This window comes from Phyllobates terribilis, unplaced genomic scaffold (assembly GCF_046119375.1).
Source record: "Phyllobates terribilis strain yellow unplaced genomic scaffold, ASM4611937v1 Scaffold_1__5_contigs__length_1240528914, whole genome shotgun sequence".
NCBI lineage: Eukaryota > Metazoa > Chordata > Amphibia > Anura > Dendrobatidae > Phyllobates > Phyllobates terribilis.
The window spans coordinates 39,301,746-39,320,879 of NW_027362761.1; the positions used below are offsets into that span (position 1 = coordinate 39,301,746).

The 19,134-nt window shown below is 43.5% G+C and overlaps 1 protein-coding gene across 1 annotated transcript in view; it reads left to right on the top strand.

The window, feature by feature from the left end:
* The first annotated feature begins 1,289 nt into the window (after positions 1-1,289).
* The window catches only part of MAU2 (MAU2 sister chromatid cohesion factor), a 43,745-nt gene continuing 25,900 nt past the window's right edge, over positions 1,290-19,134 (top strand). The window contains exons 1-9 of the mRNA XM_073661051.1: positions 1,290-1,712; positions 4,262-4,279; positions 5,433-5,498; positions 7,493-7,588; positions 7,667-7,761; positions 12,263-12,290; positions 14,388-14,543; positions 15,209-15,355; positions 17,816-17,906. Coding sequence (XP_073517152.1) covers positions 1,368-1,712; positions 4,262-4,279; positions 5,433-5,498; positions 7,493-7,588; positions 7,667-7,761; positions 12,263-12,290; positions 14,388-14,543; positions 15,209-15,355; positions 17,816-17,906 — 1,042 coding nt within the window. The 5' untranslated portion in view covers positions 1,290-1,367. The remainder of the gene's footprint in view (positions 1,713-4,261; positions 4,280-5,432; positions 5,499-7,492; positions 7,589-7,666; positions 7,762-12,262; positions 12,291-14,387; positions 14,544-15,208; positions 15,356-17,815; positions 17,907-19,134) is intronic.

Below are 19,134 nucleotides of genomic sequence, written 5' to 3' on the forward strand. Positions count from 1 at the left end.
GCTGGTCTTATCGTCACGGACTGTATCTGCTGGTCATGGCACATGGATAGATGCATCTGTCTAGGCTATAGGGCCGTGTCCACACATGCTGGATAACACGAGCACATTCATTGTCATTAGCTGGTCTTATCGTCATGGACTGTATCTGCTGGTCATGGCACATGGATAGATGCATCTGTCTAGGCTATAGGGCCGTGTCCACACGTGCTGGATAACACGACCACATTCATTGTCATTAGCTGGTCTTATCGTCATGGACTGTATCTGCTGGTCATGGCACATGGATAGATGCATCTGTCTAGGCTATAGGGCCGTGTCCAAACGTGCTGGATAACACGACCACATTCATTGTCATTAGCTGGTCTTATCGTCATGGACTGTATCTGCTGGTCATGGCACATGGATAGATGCATCTGTCTAGGCTATAGGGCCGTGTCCACACGTGCTGGATAACACAACCACATTCATTGTCATTAGCTGGTCTTATCGTCACGGACTGTATCTGCTGGTCATGGCACATGGATAGATGCATCTGTCTAGGCTATAGGGCCGTGTCCACACATGCAGGATCATAACACGACCACATTCATTGTCATTAATTGGTCCTATCGTCACGGACTGTATCTGCTGGTCATGGCACATGGATAGATGCATCTGTCTAGGCTATAGGGCCGTGTCTACACATGCTGGATAACACGAGCACATTCATTGTCATTAGCTGGTCTTATCGTCATGGACTGTATCTGCTGGTCATGGCACATGGATAGATGCATCTGTCTAGGCTATAGGGCCGTGTCCACACATGCTGGATAACACGAGCACATTCATTGTCATTAGCTGGTCTTATCGTCATGGACTGTATCTGCTGGTCATGGCACATGGATAGATGCATCTGTCTAGGCTATAGGGCCGTGTCCACACATGCTGGATAACACGAGCACATTCATTGTCATTAGCTGGTCTTATCGTCACGGACTGTATCTTCTGGTCATGGCACATGGATAGATGCATGTGGAGCATGGGGCGGTCAGGACTGGAGGTGTGTGTGTGCGGCTCTCTATTCATTTCTATGGCAGCTCAGACCATTGCAGAGCTGCCATAAGCATGAATGGTGGCGGCCTATTCCTGGGCCAGATGTGTGCCATGCATTTTCACCCATTGGTGGTAAGACATAACCTCCCCACACAGAACACTCCCTTTACTGTTCAGGACCAATGTGGCTGCCCAGCCCTAAGACTACACAGCCTCTTGCTAGCCCGCCCTGCATAATGGCGCACGAGTGTTTCCATTTCCGGCCAGGCAGGCTACGCCACTCCGCGCCACAGGGCGCAGACACAAGAGCGAGCGCCGCTTGGCTGCAAGAGACAATGCCGGGACTACAACTCCCAGAAGGCGCAGCGGTCTCGCGAGCTTTGGTCGGCGGCCGGGGGAGTGGCCAGGCCTTGTTGTTGGTGTCAGTGATGGCGGCTGCGGCGGTGGTCGCTCCGCAGGCTGAGGCCTCGGAGTCCTGGTACTTGGCATTGTTGGGGTTTGCAGAGCACTTTCGCACCTCTAGTCCTCCGAAGATCCGCCTGTGTGTGCACTGCCTGCAGGCCGTCTTCCAGTTCAAGCCGCCGCAGCGCATCGAGGCCCGGACCCATCTGCAGCTCGGCTCGGTCCTGTACCATCACACGAAGAACAGCGAGCTGGCCCGGCAGCACCTGGAGAAGGCGGTGAGTCCCGCGCAGGGCAGTAGAGGGGGCTGCAGGCCATCCGTGCTTGCCACCCAGCGGGGCTGCAGCTGAGAGCATAGTCAGCAGTGGGCGCCCAGCTCCCCCACACCACTGATGGCCTGGATGGACTCCTCCCTCACCCAGACATGGTGGCTGCTGGGCTCCCTCATGTATTACCACTGTTAGGGGCAAGGTGGAGACGTGGGAGGGCTAAACTTGGCGGAGGGAAGGTACGGCGGCTGCGGCCCTAACGCCGGGCGTCCTTTATGTATTACCACTGTTAGGAGAGGGTTAAACTTGGCTGGTGGCGAACCTGCGGCGTAGAGAAGGCATGGCGGCGGACATAGTAAATTACTTTTTATTACAGATTTGCATCATGCAGGTTGGAATTCCATATGAAAATCTGCAGAAAGATTTGACATGTTGTAGATTTTGACCTGTGGGTCAATTTACTCACTGAGGCTGTGTGCCCACAATGCGTTTTTTAAGCGTTTCTGCAGCGGCAAAATCGCATGTTAGAAGGCCTGCCATGTTCCCCAATGATAATCCGCATGTGCTGTGCACATGCTGCGGAAATTTCCGCTGCAGATTATCATTGCTGAAAAAAACGCAGCACTACCAATTATTTTGCGGAAGTGCTGCGTTTTCGCCGCCATTGACTTGCATTAGAACGCGCCAATTCCGCAAGACTGCATCTGTACTTGCGTAATTGGCGCGTTCTAATGTGCGGATGGTACCCGGGTGGAGAGGAGAGGAGAGTCTCATCCACACCCAGGTACCATTAAAAAAAATCTGTAAAAAAAAATATATATATTTACCTTCCGGCGGCCCGCGGTGCGCTCCTCCTTGCTTCCCGGCACTTCGCGGTGGATGGAAGGACCTGCGCTGACGTCAGTCATGTGACGAGTCACGCGACGCTGACGTCGGCAGGTCCTTCAGTTACCGCAGCCGGGACGGTGAAGCATGACTCCGGGGGCCATCGGAGGGTAAGTATACATTTATTTTTTTATTTTTGGACATTCTTTGGGGTCACACTATATAAATCCATGCTGTTTGCATGGATTTATATAGTGTGACCTAGTTGTCAAGCACTTTCCAAGTGATGCTAAAATCGATTGGAAAGCGCTTGACAACCCGCATGTGGAAATGCATGTGAAGAACGCTTCACATCCGCATGTCCCTGGCGGGAAAACGCATGTACAATCCGCATGTACAATCCGCATGCGTTTTTTTCTGCCAGGGAGATGCAGAAACTCTCAGGAAAAAATCCTGAGCATTTCTGCATCGTTGGCACATAGCCTGAAGGTTTTTTTTTTTTTTCTTCTTTGTATTATTTGGATGAGAGTTGGTAAAATCAAATCCAGGTGGGAAATCCTTTGTTACTATGTCTCCAGCACGTGAATTTATAGCAGTGTTTAAACCAATATGCAAATGAAGCTGAAGTGATTTTGACACGTGGAAACTCTTCCCAACCCTCTGTCACTCCAGCTCTATTATCTGCTCTGTCTCTTCATCCTGCTTGGCTGACAGCTCTTTTGCTGTGTAACTTTTAGAAAAAAAGCGGTCAGTCAAGCAGAAGGAGGCATTGCTGGGCAGGGTATAGAGCTAGAGTGACAGAGGCTTGGGAAGAGCCTCCATGTGCCAAAAGCACTTCAGCCTCTTTTGCATATGGGTTCAAACACTCATTTCTCAGGAACCAACTTTTTTTGTAAAGGTGTGGCTGGAATTGTATAGGGAGAGACCTGTCAGTCATGTGAGGCCACGTTCAGTATTTGGTCAGTATTTGACATCAGTATTTGTAAGCAAAAACCAGGAGTGGGTGATAAATCCAGAAGTGGTGAAGTGTTTCTATTATACTTTTCCTCTGATTGTTCCACTCCTGGTTTTGGCCTACACATACTGATGGAAAATACTGACCAAATACTGAACGTGTGAACGTGGCCTAAAGAGGTGCTGAGAAAAAACTGTTTTGTTTCAGAGAAAAACATACCTGGCTACAATTTTGTAGGCAGGCTCAGATTTACGCTTGCCGTGGTTTGGGCAGCATGTATCGAGTGACAGGTTCCCTTTTAATATATAGTCAGATTTCCAATAACCGATAATACTGCGAGATTTACAAAGCGTATTTCTCTCTACAACGCTGATGTCATTCAGAGACTCTTGTCTGTCTTTAACTCACTTTGTAATAAATAATAAAAAAAAGTTTTTCTTTTTTTTTCTGGAGAGATACCCCTGTACTTGAAATTGGCTCTGCTTTCCAATGCACATAATTAATAGGTTATGCTAGTGAATTATTAGTAATTGTAAGGATAATCTTGGTAAAGATTTGCTACAGGGCAATCTAGGGATGTGTCCAGAAGTCCACTGAACAAAGAATAGAGCTGAAGGATGGGATGTCAACCCTTCATTTATGTTACTGGCCGGTAGTTTTGCCCCTCAGTCGGCTGTGTAACGGTGTCCTGATTTGTGTCTGATGCTTTGTAATGAAGCCGTGTTGGCTTATAGGTATGAGCTGCTATTTATGTAAGTTTTCTTCTCTTGTTTTTCAGTGGTTAATCTCACAGCAAGTATCCTTTTTCTATAGTGAAGATACAGATCTTCTGATGCCGGACGTGGAGAGCATTCTTTCTTCTCTGTAAGCTGTTCCAGTAATCTGTTAGTTCGTGCCATTAAACTTTCAAATTCGTTCTCCAAAAAAGTAATCCTCAAAGTTGTGAAGATATGCACCATTTTGGGGTACAAAATACCACCTGTGGCTGGTGGACTATGCCAGTTTTTGCATCCTATAGCAGTATTGGTAAGGCTAGCACTCCAAAGTGACACTGAGTTGCCTGAGTGAAGCCGATCACTTCAACGAATTTCATAGAGGTTTATTTTTTTGCATTTTTTACGAGGGTGCTTTGCTGGTAGGATACATTTACACTGCCCTATAGATGGGAACAAGCATTCCTAGGTGCTCTCGTTTCCTAATAATCAGCCTGTCTAAATAGGCCGCTAATTACCCAACAAATGAGAAAAGCACTCGTTAGGCAGCTGTGACACATGCAGAGATTGCCTGTTCGACAGGCAATCTCTGCATGTGTCACAGCTGTCGAACAACCGTGACACTTGCAGCTGAGCCGACAGTAAAAGAAATGCAGAGCACACCAAAATACTCGGCGAGAACCCGAGCGTGCTCCCTGAAAGGGTTAATGAAACATACTCGCTGAACACTAGTTACTAGACAATATCGTCTTGCTTAGTAGTGGGTAGCTTAGGGTATGTTCACACATGGTAGACTTATGTAAATCTGAATGGAGCAGTTTCTGAAGAGAGTTCATATATCTGAATGTGAGAAAAAATGGAATATTTGCTGAAATCTATGCACATATTCCTATTGTAAAATGTCACTGGTCTACTGGTTTTGTAATAATTTATCATTATGTACGAGGTATATGGTCACTCGCCTGTTGTCATTAGATTAGACCTTCCACTTATTAAAGGCAACAAGCGAACAAACTCTCCTTACAAGAGATGGTTGTAGAGCAATATCTATCATTCTCTAAATCTCTCTATGTATGGCCCTGTTTAGACTAATGGAAGCCACAAAACAATAATAACTCTTGCCAGGCTACTGATTACTTCTGAGCATTCACTGCACATACACTGGATCATTCTCAGTCCCCTATTTTTATCAAAGCAAAAACTTTTATGTTTTCAAGCTTAACTCACTGTCTTCAGATTCCTCAGTTCGAAGATGTTAAGTTTGAAGCTGCAAGCCTGCTGTCTGAGTTATATTGCCAGGAGGTGAGTTACAAGCATTGCACACAAGCCAGGTTACTGTGTATCACATTATTCTATATTGTTGGACAATAGAATCATTCTATATTATGTAACCAAAGTTAGTAGGATGTTTCCCTAACTTAGGGGATGTGCACATCGGAGATTTGGCCTAAAAGGTTACTATTTGCCTGTTCTCCCCTGCGACAATGTGTTCCCGCTCAGGCTGCTATTCTCTGGCTTCCTTTGACCTTGCGTTAACAGAGCATCTCCTTCTCTTCCGATCTGCTCTGTCTGCGGACTGTCTCTGTCAACATCGTGCCAACTGACAGATGGCTCCCTGCAGTTAGGCAGTGGAAAGCCAGCTGTCCATCACCATAACATCGACAGTGGCGTCCCATCGACAGAGCGGAAGAGAAGCAGCTGCTCTGTCGACATGATATTGCCGGAAGCATTAGAATCGCTGGCAGGAGAGGTCCTTTACTTCTCTTAACTGGGACAAATCGTCAGACAGAACAGGCAGATAGTTAGCAATTACCTGCCGGTAAGTTCTTCACCCCGTAGCCAAAAAAAATGAAGACCTTTTCTGGATAACCCCAGTGAGTGTAGTGTTGCAGGCTCTTCTACTGTGGCCACTGGTGTTTATGAAGTGCCTATGTACTGCTGCTCAACATTTATGGCTTCCAAACGGATGGTGTTACATTTTGAAAAGGGATGGCAGCTTAAATGGGACTGTTGCTTACAAGGTGGATGGTGATCTTGCTTCTGGTATCGCTGTGCACCAAGGTAACTGCCTCTCCTACTTTTTGTAGTAGACCACTGATTCTGGGTGCTGCGGATCCTCCTTGTAGCTTTTGGATTGTGGTTGATCAGGATAACACTACTGCCCTTTGTGTGGCGTTTTTTTTTTTTTTTTTTCTATGCCTCCCAGCTGTTTTTTATGCACCAAAGAGAGAGTGGCGTATCATCTCGAAATATCCTTGAATTTGTGGGATTCCAACAAATCTAACTAATTTCCCCCCCAATGTGTTAGTACTGTCGTCTCTGCCTCCTGAGTCCCTTCCAGTGCCCATCCCCTGAATTGCAGCTTTTCCAGTTTTGTCCTGGAGACCCCTCTTTTTCCACCTTAAATCTCTGAATATATTATGTATTTTCCTGAACCAGTACTTAGAAATCCAGATTTTCATGAACAATTTAATAAATAAAGACACATACATTTTCCCATCTTTATAATTGTATTGTATATGGGAAAAATATGACATACGGATGGTACCTCCCTGTATGTGATCCGTTTTTCCACACACACTGACTTATAATGGGTGAGTCTGATTTGGAATACAATTCACAGTATTGCACGCTGCAGTTTTTTTTATTTTAATGCAGATAATTGGTCCATTTGTGTAAAAGAAGAATAAAAATTTGTGACTTAACACATTGGTCAGTGTGCTGTCCAAATGCTATCAGATTTGCATATGGACAGCACAGTGACAGTTAATATGGTTGCCTGAATGAGCCCTAAAGAGGACCTGTTCCCAGCTTTTGCTCGGATTCCTCTGCACCCCTGAGGTTCCAGAGATACGGGCTTTTTAACTCCTCAATAATTTTTATGGTCTTTACAATGGTGAGTGGCTCACGAGATTCTCTGGGCCCCTTGTTATAGACCATAAAAATTAGCACTAAATATAGAGGCCCATATTTCTGGAACTTTATGGTTTAAATAAACTGATTACTCAGCTTAGCTGTGGTAATAAGAGCAAAATCTGGCTACTTTTAATCTGATAGGTTCTCTTTAGATATATTGCATTATGTAAAGTTATTGAATTGAAGGGGGTGTTGTATATCCAAGCAAACCACAATAAGTTTGACATCATTATATGGCTTGTGGGGACTCCTCTGGTGGGGTAGGTATTCTCTCATGCGCATTACTTAATTTCAAATTACATTTTTGGTGTGTGCCCAAATGTGAATGTTTAGTAGGAATGTAATATTCCATATCTTTGACTATGCATGTGCTGTTGCAGAATTCTGTGGATGCGGCAAAGCCTCTCCTACGTAAGGCAATCCAAATCTCTCAGCAAACTCCATACTGGCATTGCAGGCTGCTCTTTCAGCTCGCGGTGAGTGACGCATATAGATAAAATGAATGCAGTCCTACTGAGCAGCAGCCCACTATTAAATCCTGTTACAATTTTCAGCAACTTCATACACTTGAAAAAGATCTCGTGTCGGCATGTGACCTTCTTGGAGTTGGAGCAGAGTATGCCCGTGTGGTGGGCTCCGAGTATACCAGGTAAAATGTCTACATTATATGTCATAACCACTTGCGTAAATGGGGTATGTACAGCATGTACAGCAAGTAAACCTTTCTGTATTAGTTTTTTTGTTTTTATGACAATACAGTCGCATTGCAGCAGTGAATTGTTTGAGTCATTGCAACTTGCTGTCATGCAACTATTTTAGAGCTGTGATTTGGCTGAAAAAAAAGCCAGATGGCAGACAGATTGCATATGTGTTACATATAACTTCTTATTGCAACCTATATGTGCTGTTTGTCATTGGTATGAGTTTTCAGTTCAGAACCTGGATCTTCATGTTGCATGACCAGTATGACAGTATAGCCATAGCTTAAAGGGAACCTGTAATGTCCCCGAATGCTATTAAGCTTCTGTTGTAGGATTAATCTGCAGGTTAATAGTGTTCAGGTGTGTGCAGACTATCCGGAGCCGGCTGCAAAATTTTCCCGTAGAGATTAGGTCTATGGGGAAAGCTCGCATGCGGACCTGCCAGAGAAATTGACATGCTGCGGTCCGGAAATACGCACTGCATGTCAGTTTCCACAGCAGACGCATAGTGGACATGGGATTTCTACAAATCCCATCCACTATGCTGTAACAGCTGACCGCTGCGGATTGCACGCAGTGCACTTGCGCTGCATCCAATCCGCAGTGAACACTGATCGTGTGCACATACCCTTACGATGCTATCTGGTTCTTTACTGAAAACGTGGCTCTGAAGAGGAAATGAACGTATTTCCTCCTTGGAGCTGCCGCCTTTCAGTCAGAGGTGTACGCATAGTGGCTATAGTCACCGCTTCGTATACAGGGAGTGGCAGCTGTAAGTGGACCCCGGCACTTTTGCAAATCGCTCTGCAACATATCTGCAATTAAATCTGGAGTGTGCTTACAGCCGCTGCTCACTGTATGCTAAGCGGTGATTGTGGCCACTGTGAGCACACCTCTGAGACTGAAAGCTGGCAGCGCCCCTGAGGAACAGTTAATTTTCTACCAGTAGCTGCACTTTCAGTAAGATGGCAAGACAGCTTCATAATACTATTTACCTGCAGATAAACCATAGCTGCATGTTACTGATGTTTGGGGATCTGACCACATTTAATGTAGCCATCACCTACCAAAAAGATAGCTGATCAATGGGATTTCAGTCAGCTGTTGGGGACCCCACTGATATCTAGAAGATACAAAACTGTTCCGTGTTCAAACTGGCTGGAAACACACTGATCTTACGTAGGTTACGGTTATTGTTGGTGACAAAACCATGACTTTTGGGCTTTTGTCTCCAGATTTTTACTTCAAAGACCCTATTTTAGTGTCCCCTGGTGGCTGTGGCACATAGAGCTAAACCTTCAAATGTGGTTTGGATTTTACTTTCGATTCATTCTGTAAAGTACATTTCCATGGAGCTTTTTTGCAGCAGAATTTCCAGAGCAGATAAACTGCAGTGAAATCTGCTGTTGTAAATGTCCTTGTATATCAAACATTAAATCATTTTAATTGTAAAGGCTAGAATCTGCGGTATATCCACAGCGTGAATTGACATTCTGCAGATCAAAATTCGCAGAGATGCTCAGTCTTTCTCAGCAGTGCGCGAGTGACATATTCTGCTACTATAATACACGGCGGCTTTTTCACATGCAAAACTGCAGGTATCTCACCCCTCATACCAATACAAACACACTGCTCAAAAAAATAAAGGGAACACTCAAATAACCCATCCTAGATCTGAATGAATGAAATATGCTCATTGAATAATTTGTTCTGTACAAAGTTAAATGTGCTGACAACAAAATCACACAAAAATCATCAATGGAAATCAAATTTATTAACCAATGGAGGCCTGGATTTGGAGTCACCCCCAAAATTAAAGTGGAAAAACGCACTACAGGCTGATCCAACTTTGATGTAATGTCCTTTAAAGCAAGTCAAAATGAGTCTCAGTATTGTGTGTGGCCTCCACGTGCCTGTATGACCTCCCTACAATGCCTGGGCATGCTCCTGATGAGGTTGCAGATGGTCTCCTGTGGGATCTCCTCCCAGACCTGGACTAAATCATCCGCCAACTCCTGGACAGTCTGTGGTGCAACGTGACGTTGGATGGAGCAAGACATGATGTCCCAGATGTGCTCAATTGGATTCAGGTCTGGGGAATGGGCTGGCCAGTCCGTAGCTTCAATGCCTTCATCTTGCAGGAACTGCTGACACACTCCAGCCACATGAGGTCTGGCATTGTCCTGCATTAGGAGGAACCCAGGGCCAACCGCACCAGCATGTGGTCTCACAAGGGGTCTGAGGATCTCATCTCGGTACCTAATGGCAGTCAGGATACCTCTGGCGAGCACATCCAAAGAAATGCCACCCCACACCATTACTGACCCACTGCCAAACCAGTCATGCTGAAGGATGTTGCAGGCAGCAGATCGCTCTCCACGGCGTCTCCAGACTCTGTCACGTCTGTCACATGTGCTCAGTGTGAACCTGCTTTCATCTCTGAAGAGCACAGGGTGCCAGTGGCGACTTCGCCAATCGTGGTGTTCTGTGGCAAATGCCAAGCGTCCTGCACGGTGTTGGGCTGTGAGCACAACCCCCATCTGTGGATGTCGGGCCCTAATACCACCCTCATGGAGTTGGTTTCTAACCGTTTGTGCAGACACATGCACATATGTGGCCTGCTGGAGGTCATTTTGCAGGGCTCTGGCAGTGCTCCTCCTTGCACAAAGACTGAGGTAGTGGTCCTGCTGCTGGGTTGTTGGCCTCCTACGGCCCCCTCCACATCTCCTGGTTTACTGGCCTGTCTCCTGGTAGCGCCTCCAGCCTCTGGACACTAAGCTGACAGACACAGCAAACCTTCTTGCCACAGCTCGCATTGATGTGCCATCCTGGATGACCTGCACTACCTGAGCAACTTCTGTGGGTTGTAGAGTCTGTCTCATGCTACCACGAGTGTGAAAGCACAACCAACATTCAAAAGTGACCAAAACATCAGCCAGAAAGCATTGGTACTGAGATGTGGTCTGTGGTCCCCACCTGCAGAGCCACTCCTTTATAGAGGGTGTCTTGATAATTGCCAATAATTTCCATCTATTGTCTATTCCATTTGCACAACAGCATGTGAAATTGATTGTCAATCAGTGTTGCTTCCTAGGTGGACAGTTTGATTTCACAGAAGTTTGATTTACTTAGAGTTATATTCTGTTTAAGTGTTCCCTTTATTTTTTTGAGCAGTGTATGTTAAGAGATGTTGACTATATCACAAGGAATTCTGTGCCAGAACTGTTTAATTTATTGACCCCCCTACTGTTTTCAGCTGTAATATTTAAACTGCACAATATGAGGAAAAGGGAATTTTTCATTTTTTACTTTTCTTTTTTTCCCTCTTACGATCTTTCAAGAGCCGTAACTTTATTTTTTTTTACTGTAGATATAAACATCTGAGAACTTTTAAAATTCTTAAAATATTTTTAGATTTTTCTAAACGTTTTAGTACCCTGCTATGGGTTGGACTAGTTGAACTTAGTCTTACTTCAACCTTAAAAACTATGTTACTATGTTAGGGGACTTGAATTTGCAGTTGTTTGATCTCTTGTACTATATACTGCAATACTATGGTATTGCAGTATATAGGACAAATTATGGCTCCGCCTATGGCCAAGTACCAAAATGACAGCTGCCATAGTAACTTATTGGTGCCCCGCGATCACATCACCTGGTTCTGATGGGCTCTGATGCTTGCACACATAAATGGAATAAAGCTTCAGCCATGTGTGGCGCTCCTAACACCCTCTCCACACATGCCTATGCCTTCCCAGGAAGTTATTTCACATCCTAATGCAAGAAGGGGTTAACATGCCCTAAAGATGGCTACCAGTGCTGGAGGTTTTTCTTTAATCCAGAGCTAAGAGGAATCCATGGCAGAGACACATTGGAGTAGACTGGAGCATCTCTTCTCATTACTGTGCTTTGGCTTTCATTACTTCTCATGCTCAGCCCCATGTTAGTTTTGCATATTGGTACCCTGGTGCCTCCGTAATGGCAGCATTTCCAGTGCTGTATGAATTTATCACAACTGCATAGGATTAATGGTGTCCTGGAAGGAAAGATTATATAATATATATACTGGTGGAGAACTCTTCTTTAGTTTCTGAAATGGTCATCTTTTATGGTCCTGAATCCCCAGTGTAGGAATGTCTTGACAAGTGTACAAGTGTACCCCCCCCCCCCCCCCGCACACCCCTTTTTTATTTTATTTTTATATTGATTTTTTTCACTTTATTGCTGGATTCCGTTAGGTTTTCCTACTTGCTGCTGTGACCCAAACTGTTTTGGCTAAATATACAACACACCCTCGTATATAGAAGACCCTTGTATAGTATTACTCCTTTTGCGCACAGTTGTATCTTTTGTTACTTTTTTTCTATCATCCATAACACAGGGGTAAACAATATTTGCTGTGTAACAATAGGTCCCTAAGAATGCTGACTATATCTTCTTTCTTTGCAGAGCCTTATTCTTGCTGAGTAAAGGAATGGTAAGCTTACATGTTCTAGTCAGATATTTTCTTGTATCCTCATTCCTAGCTTGAATGAGTTTAGTCAGTTGAATGCAAATCCTCTGAACACATTACTTATTTGTCACACTAAAATGAAAATGTGAAGTTTGAAAATGAACAATAAGTTTTTAAAATATTGTAAAAAAAAATTTTGGCCAAAGCCATGGACTATTCTTTGTGTATACAGGCCTCTTGACTCTTCAGACAGCAGATGTTAGAGGAGAGGGGATCGGGAATGCTCAATTCCTAGTTCATGCAGAAGATGATCCAGGGTTGTATGGCAGTGGCTTATTCCCCACTTCTGCGAGTTTGAGGAGATGTGAGAGAGCAGGCAGGGTTTTCATTTGTATGGTTTAGCAGCAGGGCTGTGGCTTCGGTAAGCCAAACCTCCAACTCCTCAATTTCCCTGACTCCACGACTGACTCCACAGCCCGGCCTCACTACTGAGCGTGTACATAAAGTGCAGCAGAGATCCATCTCAACTAAAAGCCGAGATCAGGAACAGACATTTATTGGACATTTCATAACTTTCCCAAATTCCTATGAAAACATTTACACAGGGCTCTGGGGTCGGTAAGCCAAGCCTCCGACTCCTCAATTTCCACGACTCCGACTCCCTCACACATGGCTCATGTGTAAGTGATAAATTTACTGTAGCACAGATTCATCTCCGCTAAAAGTCTAGACCCTTAGATCAGGAATAGGACAGACATTTATAGGACATTTCATAACTTTCCCAAATTCTTATGAATAAATATTCCCCATAAACTGCATTGAATTACCGTACCCAATTTATTATATATTTTAGAAGTTGGTCCATTTTATACCGACTCCGATTCCACGACTTCACAGCCCTGAATTTACAGCACATACTGCATTGTACTAATGAACCCAATTTATTTTATATTGTCAGTCGGTCCATTTTGTACCAACTCTGACTCCACCAAAATGGACACCAACTCTACAACTCTTGACTCCACAGCCCTGGTTAGCAGAGAGCTATGGACAGCCACAGCCTGGTAAATTTACTATAATTTATGCCAAAAAGTAGCAGAAATCTAGTCATAGCAGCATCTGAAATGTGCACGACCTAAGTGGGCCACAATCCAACAAGATGGGTGTGGCCTCACTCAATACAAGTGTATTGAGCGAAGCTGCAAACAGTCTAGTTGGAATGTGTCCAGGAGTATGCATATCGTATACTCTCGGTCACAAGACCGCTGCAACGGAGAATCCTCGCAGTGCGCACAGTGTATGGATTCACGTGACTGCAAACTATTGAATTTGGCAAATCTTACTCTACTGGACTTAAAGGTTGGTAGGTGTTGATGACTTGGTTCCCAAGTATAATGTGATACTGGTTTTGCTCTTCTGAACTATATCATTGTCACCAAAGTATGTTAATGTGCAGCTGATGGCCAAATTGTAAAGTTCAATGTATATTAAGCTTTAGTAAGGGATAGCTGCAATCAAGTTTAATGGTGTTCAATGAGTTGAATAGGTGTCAGTTACTGTGATGAAATAACTGAGAAAATCAGCGGAGAGCTGTGTTTTTTAGAAGTGTGATGTGTATGGGTGAAAGAGGGACCTGTCATCAGATAAAAAGTGGCCAGTTCTTGCTATTATTTTATCCCTGCTTCTCCCGAGTATTCATGTATGGCATGGTTTAGAACAAAAGCAATTCTGAAGAGCTGGGACTTTTTATTTAGTGCTAATTTTTATGGTCCTTACCAAGGGCATGTGGCTGACAGGATAATAATGCAGAGCAGCCTAAAGCCCCCCACCCCAGAGTATTCTGTGAGTGTCGCCCCCTTGTAATGATTGTAAAAATTAGCACTAAATAAAATTGCTAAAATATCAGGAACCATTTGGCATATTTATAAAACACTGAATACACTCAATGGAGCGACATGAATAAAATATGAGTAAAAACTGTAATGTGTCAAAGTTTGGTAAGTGTTCCTTAGTAGGTTACAACTAGAATGCTCACATCCTTTTCTGATAATGTACACAACACAGCATGACGCATAATCCAAACCTGACTAATAACATATCCTTTCTCAATTCCTGCCTTAGCTTCTCCTGATGGAGCGGAAGTTACAAGAAGTACACCCCCTGCTGACTTTATGTGGACAGATTGTGGAGAATTGGCAGGGCAATCCAATCCAGAAAGAGTCGCTACGGGTTTTCTTCTTGGTTCTACAAGTCACACATTATTTGGATGCAGGACAGGTATGATTGACAGAACTAACCCCACTAGGCTGAGTTTTCATGTAACTTTTGCGGGGTGGGTAGTGTGCTGCAAAATCACACCATATTAAAAACTCAGACTTGCTCATTTCTAAGATAACTGAAAACAAAGGGCACCAGATTACTTATATAGCATCATCCATGATCATGAATTATTTAGAATTTTTAATGGCGCTAATAAATGTCATGTGATTTATTTTAAAGCTTTAAGTGCAGATGTGCCGTTGCTCAAGTTTTCATACTCTGTCACTGATGGGAAGGATCAGAGGCATAAAGCCATGTCCTGCTCTCCTTGGAGTGTGGGTTAGCCTTCCTACCTGAAATGAGCAGTTCTTAACTTGGCTTTTCAGAGACTTTTTGGGGTCTCAGCACCCACACGGATTAAAACTTCTGAAATGTCAGTATGACATGTCCAATGTTTCTTTTTATTAAGTTACGGTAAGTTACTTTCATAGTTTTGTGTGTGTAGTGTATCCAAATAGTATATGATAATCAAAGAAGTCCTGAATACTTAGATTCCAGTATTGCTATGTAGTAGTATGAAACTGTGAATGTCCCATGGCATTATAAAGTCTGTCACAATTGTGGACCTTGATGGCTACTGGGCTTCTGTCCACTGTATATTACATCAAGCATCTGTATTGCAGGTAAAAAGTGTGAAGCCATGTCTCAAGCAACTGCAGCAATGTATCCAAACAATTTCAACTCTTCATGATGATGAAATTTTACCCAGCAATTCAGCTGATCTCTTCCACTGGCTACCTAAAGAGCACATGTGTGTTCTGGTCTACCTGGTAAGCTGAAATGGTAAAATGTGTATTTGTATTGCTGTCATTGGTAAAAGGTCTGGTTCAGATGGGCATGTTTCTTGGGCCGTTTACTAGCCACAATGCCTGGGCTGACCGTGAGTTTCCCAATCCGAACTTACAGACATATGTGAGGCTGCTGGTTTGGGTCAGAGGACTCCTCAGAAAGGACATTGTAGTCTGTATATACACTAACGTTCAAAAGTTTGGGGTCACCCAGACAATGTTGTGTTTTCCATGAAAACTCATACTTTTATTTATCATATGAGTTGCAAAATGAATAGAAAATATAGTCCAGACATTGACAAGGTTAGAAATAATGATTTTTATTAGAAAAATTTTCTCCTTCAAACTTTGCTTTCTTCAAAGATTGCTCCCTTTGCAGCAATTACCTCAGCAAATTAACAACTAAAATGCCAAAGGTCTGCAATGCTGTAATCTGGAGAAATTTCCCCCCATGCTTCCTGAAGCCCCTCGCACAAGTTGGATTGGCTTGATGGGCACTTTTTGCATACCATACTGTCAAGCTGCTCCCACAACAGCTCAATGGGGTTGAGATCTGGTGACTGCGCTGGCCACTCCATTACAGATAGAATACCAGCTGCCTGCTTCTTCCCTAAATAGTTCATGCATAATTTGGAGGTGTGCTTTGGGTCATTGTCCTGTTGTAGGATGAAATTGGCTCCAATAAACCGCTGTCCACAGGGTATGGCATTGCAAAATGGAGTGATAGCCTTCCTTATTCAAAATCTCATTTACCTTGTACAAATCTCCCACTTTACCAGCATCAAAGCAACCCCAGACCATCACATTACCTCCACCATGCTTGACAGATGGCGCCAGACACTCTTCCAGCATCTTTTCAGTTGTTCTGCATCTCACAAATGTTCTTCTGTGTGATCCAAACACCTCCAACTTTGATTCATCTGTCCGTAAAACTTTTTTCCAATCTTCCTCTGTCCAATGTCTGTGTTCTTTTGCCCATATTAATCTTTTCCTTTTATTAGCTTTTTCTTTGCCACTTTGCCCTGAAGGCCGGCATCCCGGAGTCGCCTCTTCACTGTATACGTTGAGACTGGCGTTTTGCGCGTACTATTTAATGAAGCTGCCAGTTGAGCTGTGAGGCGTCGATTTCTCAAACTAGAGACTCTAATGTACTTGTCTTGTTGCTCAGTTGTGTAGCGGGGCCTCCCACTTCTCTTTCTACTCTGGTTAGAGCCTGTTTGTGCTCTCCTCTGAAGGGAGTAGTACACACCGTTGTAGGAAATCTTCAGTTTCTTGGCAATTTCTTTCATGGAATAGCCTTCATTTCTAAGAACAAGAATAGACTGTCGAGTTTCACATGAAAGTTCTCTTTTTCTGGCCATTTTGAGAGTTTCATAGAACAAACAAATGTAATGCTCCAGATTCTCAACTAGCACAAAGGAAGGTCAATTTTATAGCTTCTCAAATCAGCCAAACTGTTTTCAGCTGGGCTAACATACTTGTGCAAGGGTTTTCTAAACCTCCATTAGCCTTCTTACACAGTTACTGTAGCAAACACAATGTACCATTAAAACACTGGAGTGGTGGTTGTTGGAAATGGGCCTCTATACACCTATGTAATATTGCAATAAAAACAAGACATTTGCAGCTAGAATAGTCATTTACCACATTAACAATGTATAGAGTGTATTTCTGATTCATTTAATGTTGGCTTCATTGAAAAAAAATGTGCTTTTAAAAAAATAAAAAAAAAATTCTAAATGACCCCAAACTTTTGAACGGTAGTGTATAGACCATGAAAGATGCTCATCTGAACTCACCATTCCTATCACCATTGCTCTCGTCTATAGGTTTCTGTACGGTTTCAGGCTCGTGTTTTCATGCACCATTTACAATATACAATTATTTAGGTCGCATTCACACAGTAGGATTTTGGTCAATGTGTCCAGTATTTGAAAGCTAAACTAGAACTAGATTTAAATCTTAAAAACCAGTACAAATCTTTACAAATAGCTTTGGTTTACAAATGCTGATAGAAAATACTGAGCATTTGTATATGAAAGTGGTCTAAGCATCATAAAAGCACCACTTAACTTAGCTTTTATATAACTGATCAGTAGTCGCATAACACCCTTAGCAATTGTAAAAGGCCGAAAAAAAGGATATTTTTGTTATCCTAATTTACTTAAAGTTGAGGGGTTGTCAAAACTAAATTCTACTGTTCTAATTTTCTAAACCCTTGCCACCTCTTTTATGCGGAGTTCAACTTGGCACATTCTGTTATCAACACTTTAACTGTGAAGAAGCAACCAGTTGCCCTCATTGGAGGAGTCAGTTGGGTCCCACTGGTCAGAACCATACCTTTCCGACCATATGAAATCGATATCCATTATTTATAAGACGAAAAGAATATTAGTTTATGGGTTTATTGATGATAGTGTATTGTTTTTATTTGTTAACCAGGTGACAGTCATGCACTCCATGCAAGCAGGCTATCTTGAGAAGGCTCAGAAATACACAGACAAGGCGCTAATGCAGCTGGAAAAGCTCAAAAGTAGGTATATTTGCATATTTCAGCCATTGAATTGTTTTTAAACCCAGTCTTGTATGATCTCTATTAAAGGGAATCTGTCACCAGGTTTTCGCCACCTAATGTGAAAGCATCATAATGTAGAGACAGAGATCCTGATTCTAGTTATGTCAGTTACTGGGTTTTACCTGTAGATTATCATCACTAAAAGACCTATAAACCTGCTGCCATGTGGGCCATGATATATTTATGAGCTCTGTATAATTCTGCCACCACCAATGATTGGCAGTTTTCTGCCTATGTACAGTGTTCACAGAAAGCTGCCAATTAATGGTGAGGACTGGGTTATACAGAGCTCAGCATTCAGAAAACTGGTAGATCTACAGCAGATAATATATTGAGTTTATCAAAACTGCCACAAACAGCCCTAGTAAGTGATGCATCCCTGTAATCAGGGATTATGCTACTCTCAGACGGGGTTGCAATAACCTGATGACAGGTTCCCTGTAAAATATAGGGTTAATTTGCATATATTATTATAGCGCCATTTATTCCATGGCGCTTTACATTTGAAAAATGGGGTATACATAGCACAAACAATTACAATAATCTTGAACAAAACTGTGACAGCGACTGGTATAGGAGGAGAGAGGACCTGCCTGCAAGGGCTCACAATCTACAAAGGATGGGTGAGGATACAGTAGGTGAGGGTAGAGCTAGTTCTGCAGTGGTATGGTGGAGCGAGGGTTACTGCAGGTTGTAGGCTTGTCAGAAGAGGTAGGTCTTCAGGTACCTTTTGAAGGTTTCCATGGTAGGCAAGAGTCTGATATGTTGGGGTAGAGAGTTCCAGAGAAGGGGGGATGCATGGGAGAAATCTTGTATGTGATTGTGGGAAGAGGAGATAAGAGGGGAGTAGAGAAGGAGATCTTGTGAGGATCGGAGGTTGCGTGCAGGTAAGTACCGTGAGACTAGGTCACAGATGTATGGAGGAGACAGGTTGTGAATGGCTTTGTATGCCATGGTTAGGGTTTTGAACTGGGGTCTTTGAGCAATGGGGAGCCAGTGAAGAGATTGACAGAGAGGAGAGGCCGGGGAATAGTGGGGGGACAGGTGGATTAGTCAGGCAGCAGAGTTTAGGATAGATTGGAGAGGTGTTAGAAGGGAGGCCACAGAGCAGGAGGTTGCAGTAGTCGAGGCGGGAGATGATGAGGACGTGCACTAGTGTTTTTGCAGATTCTTGACTAAGGAATGT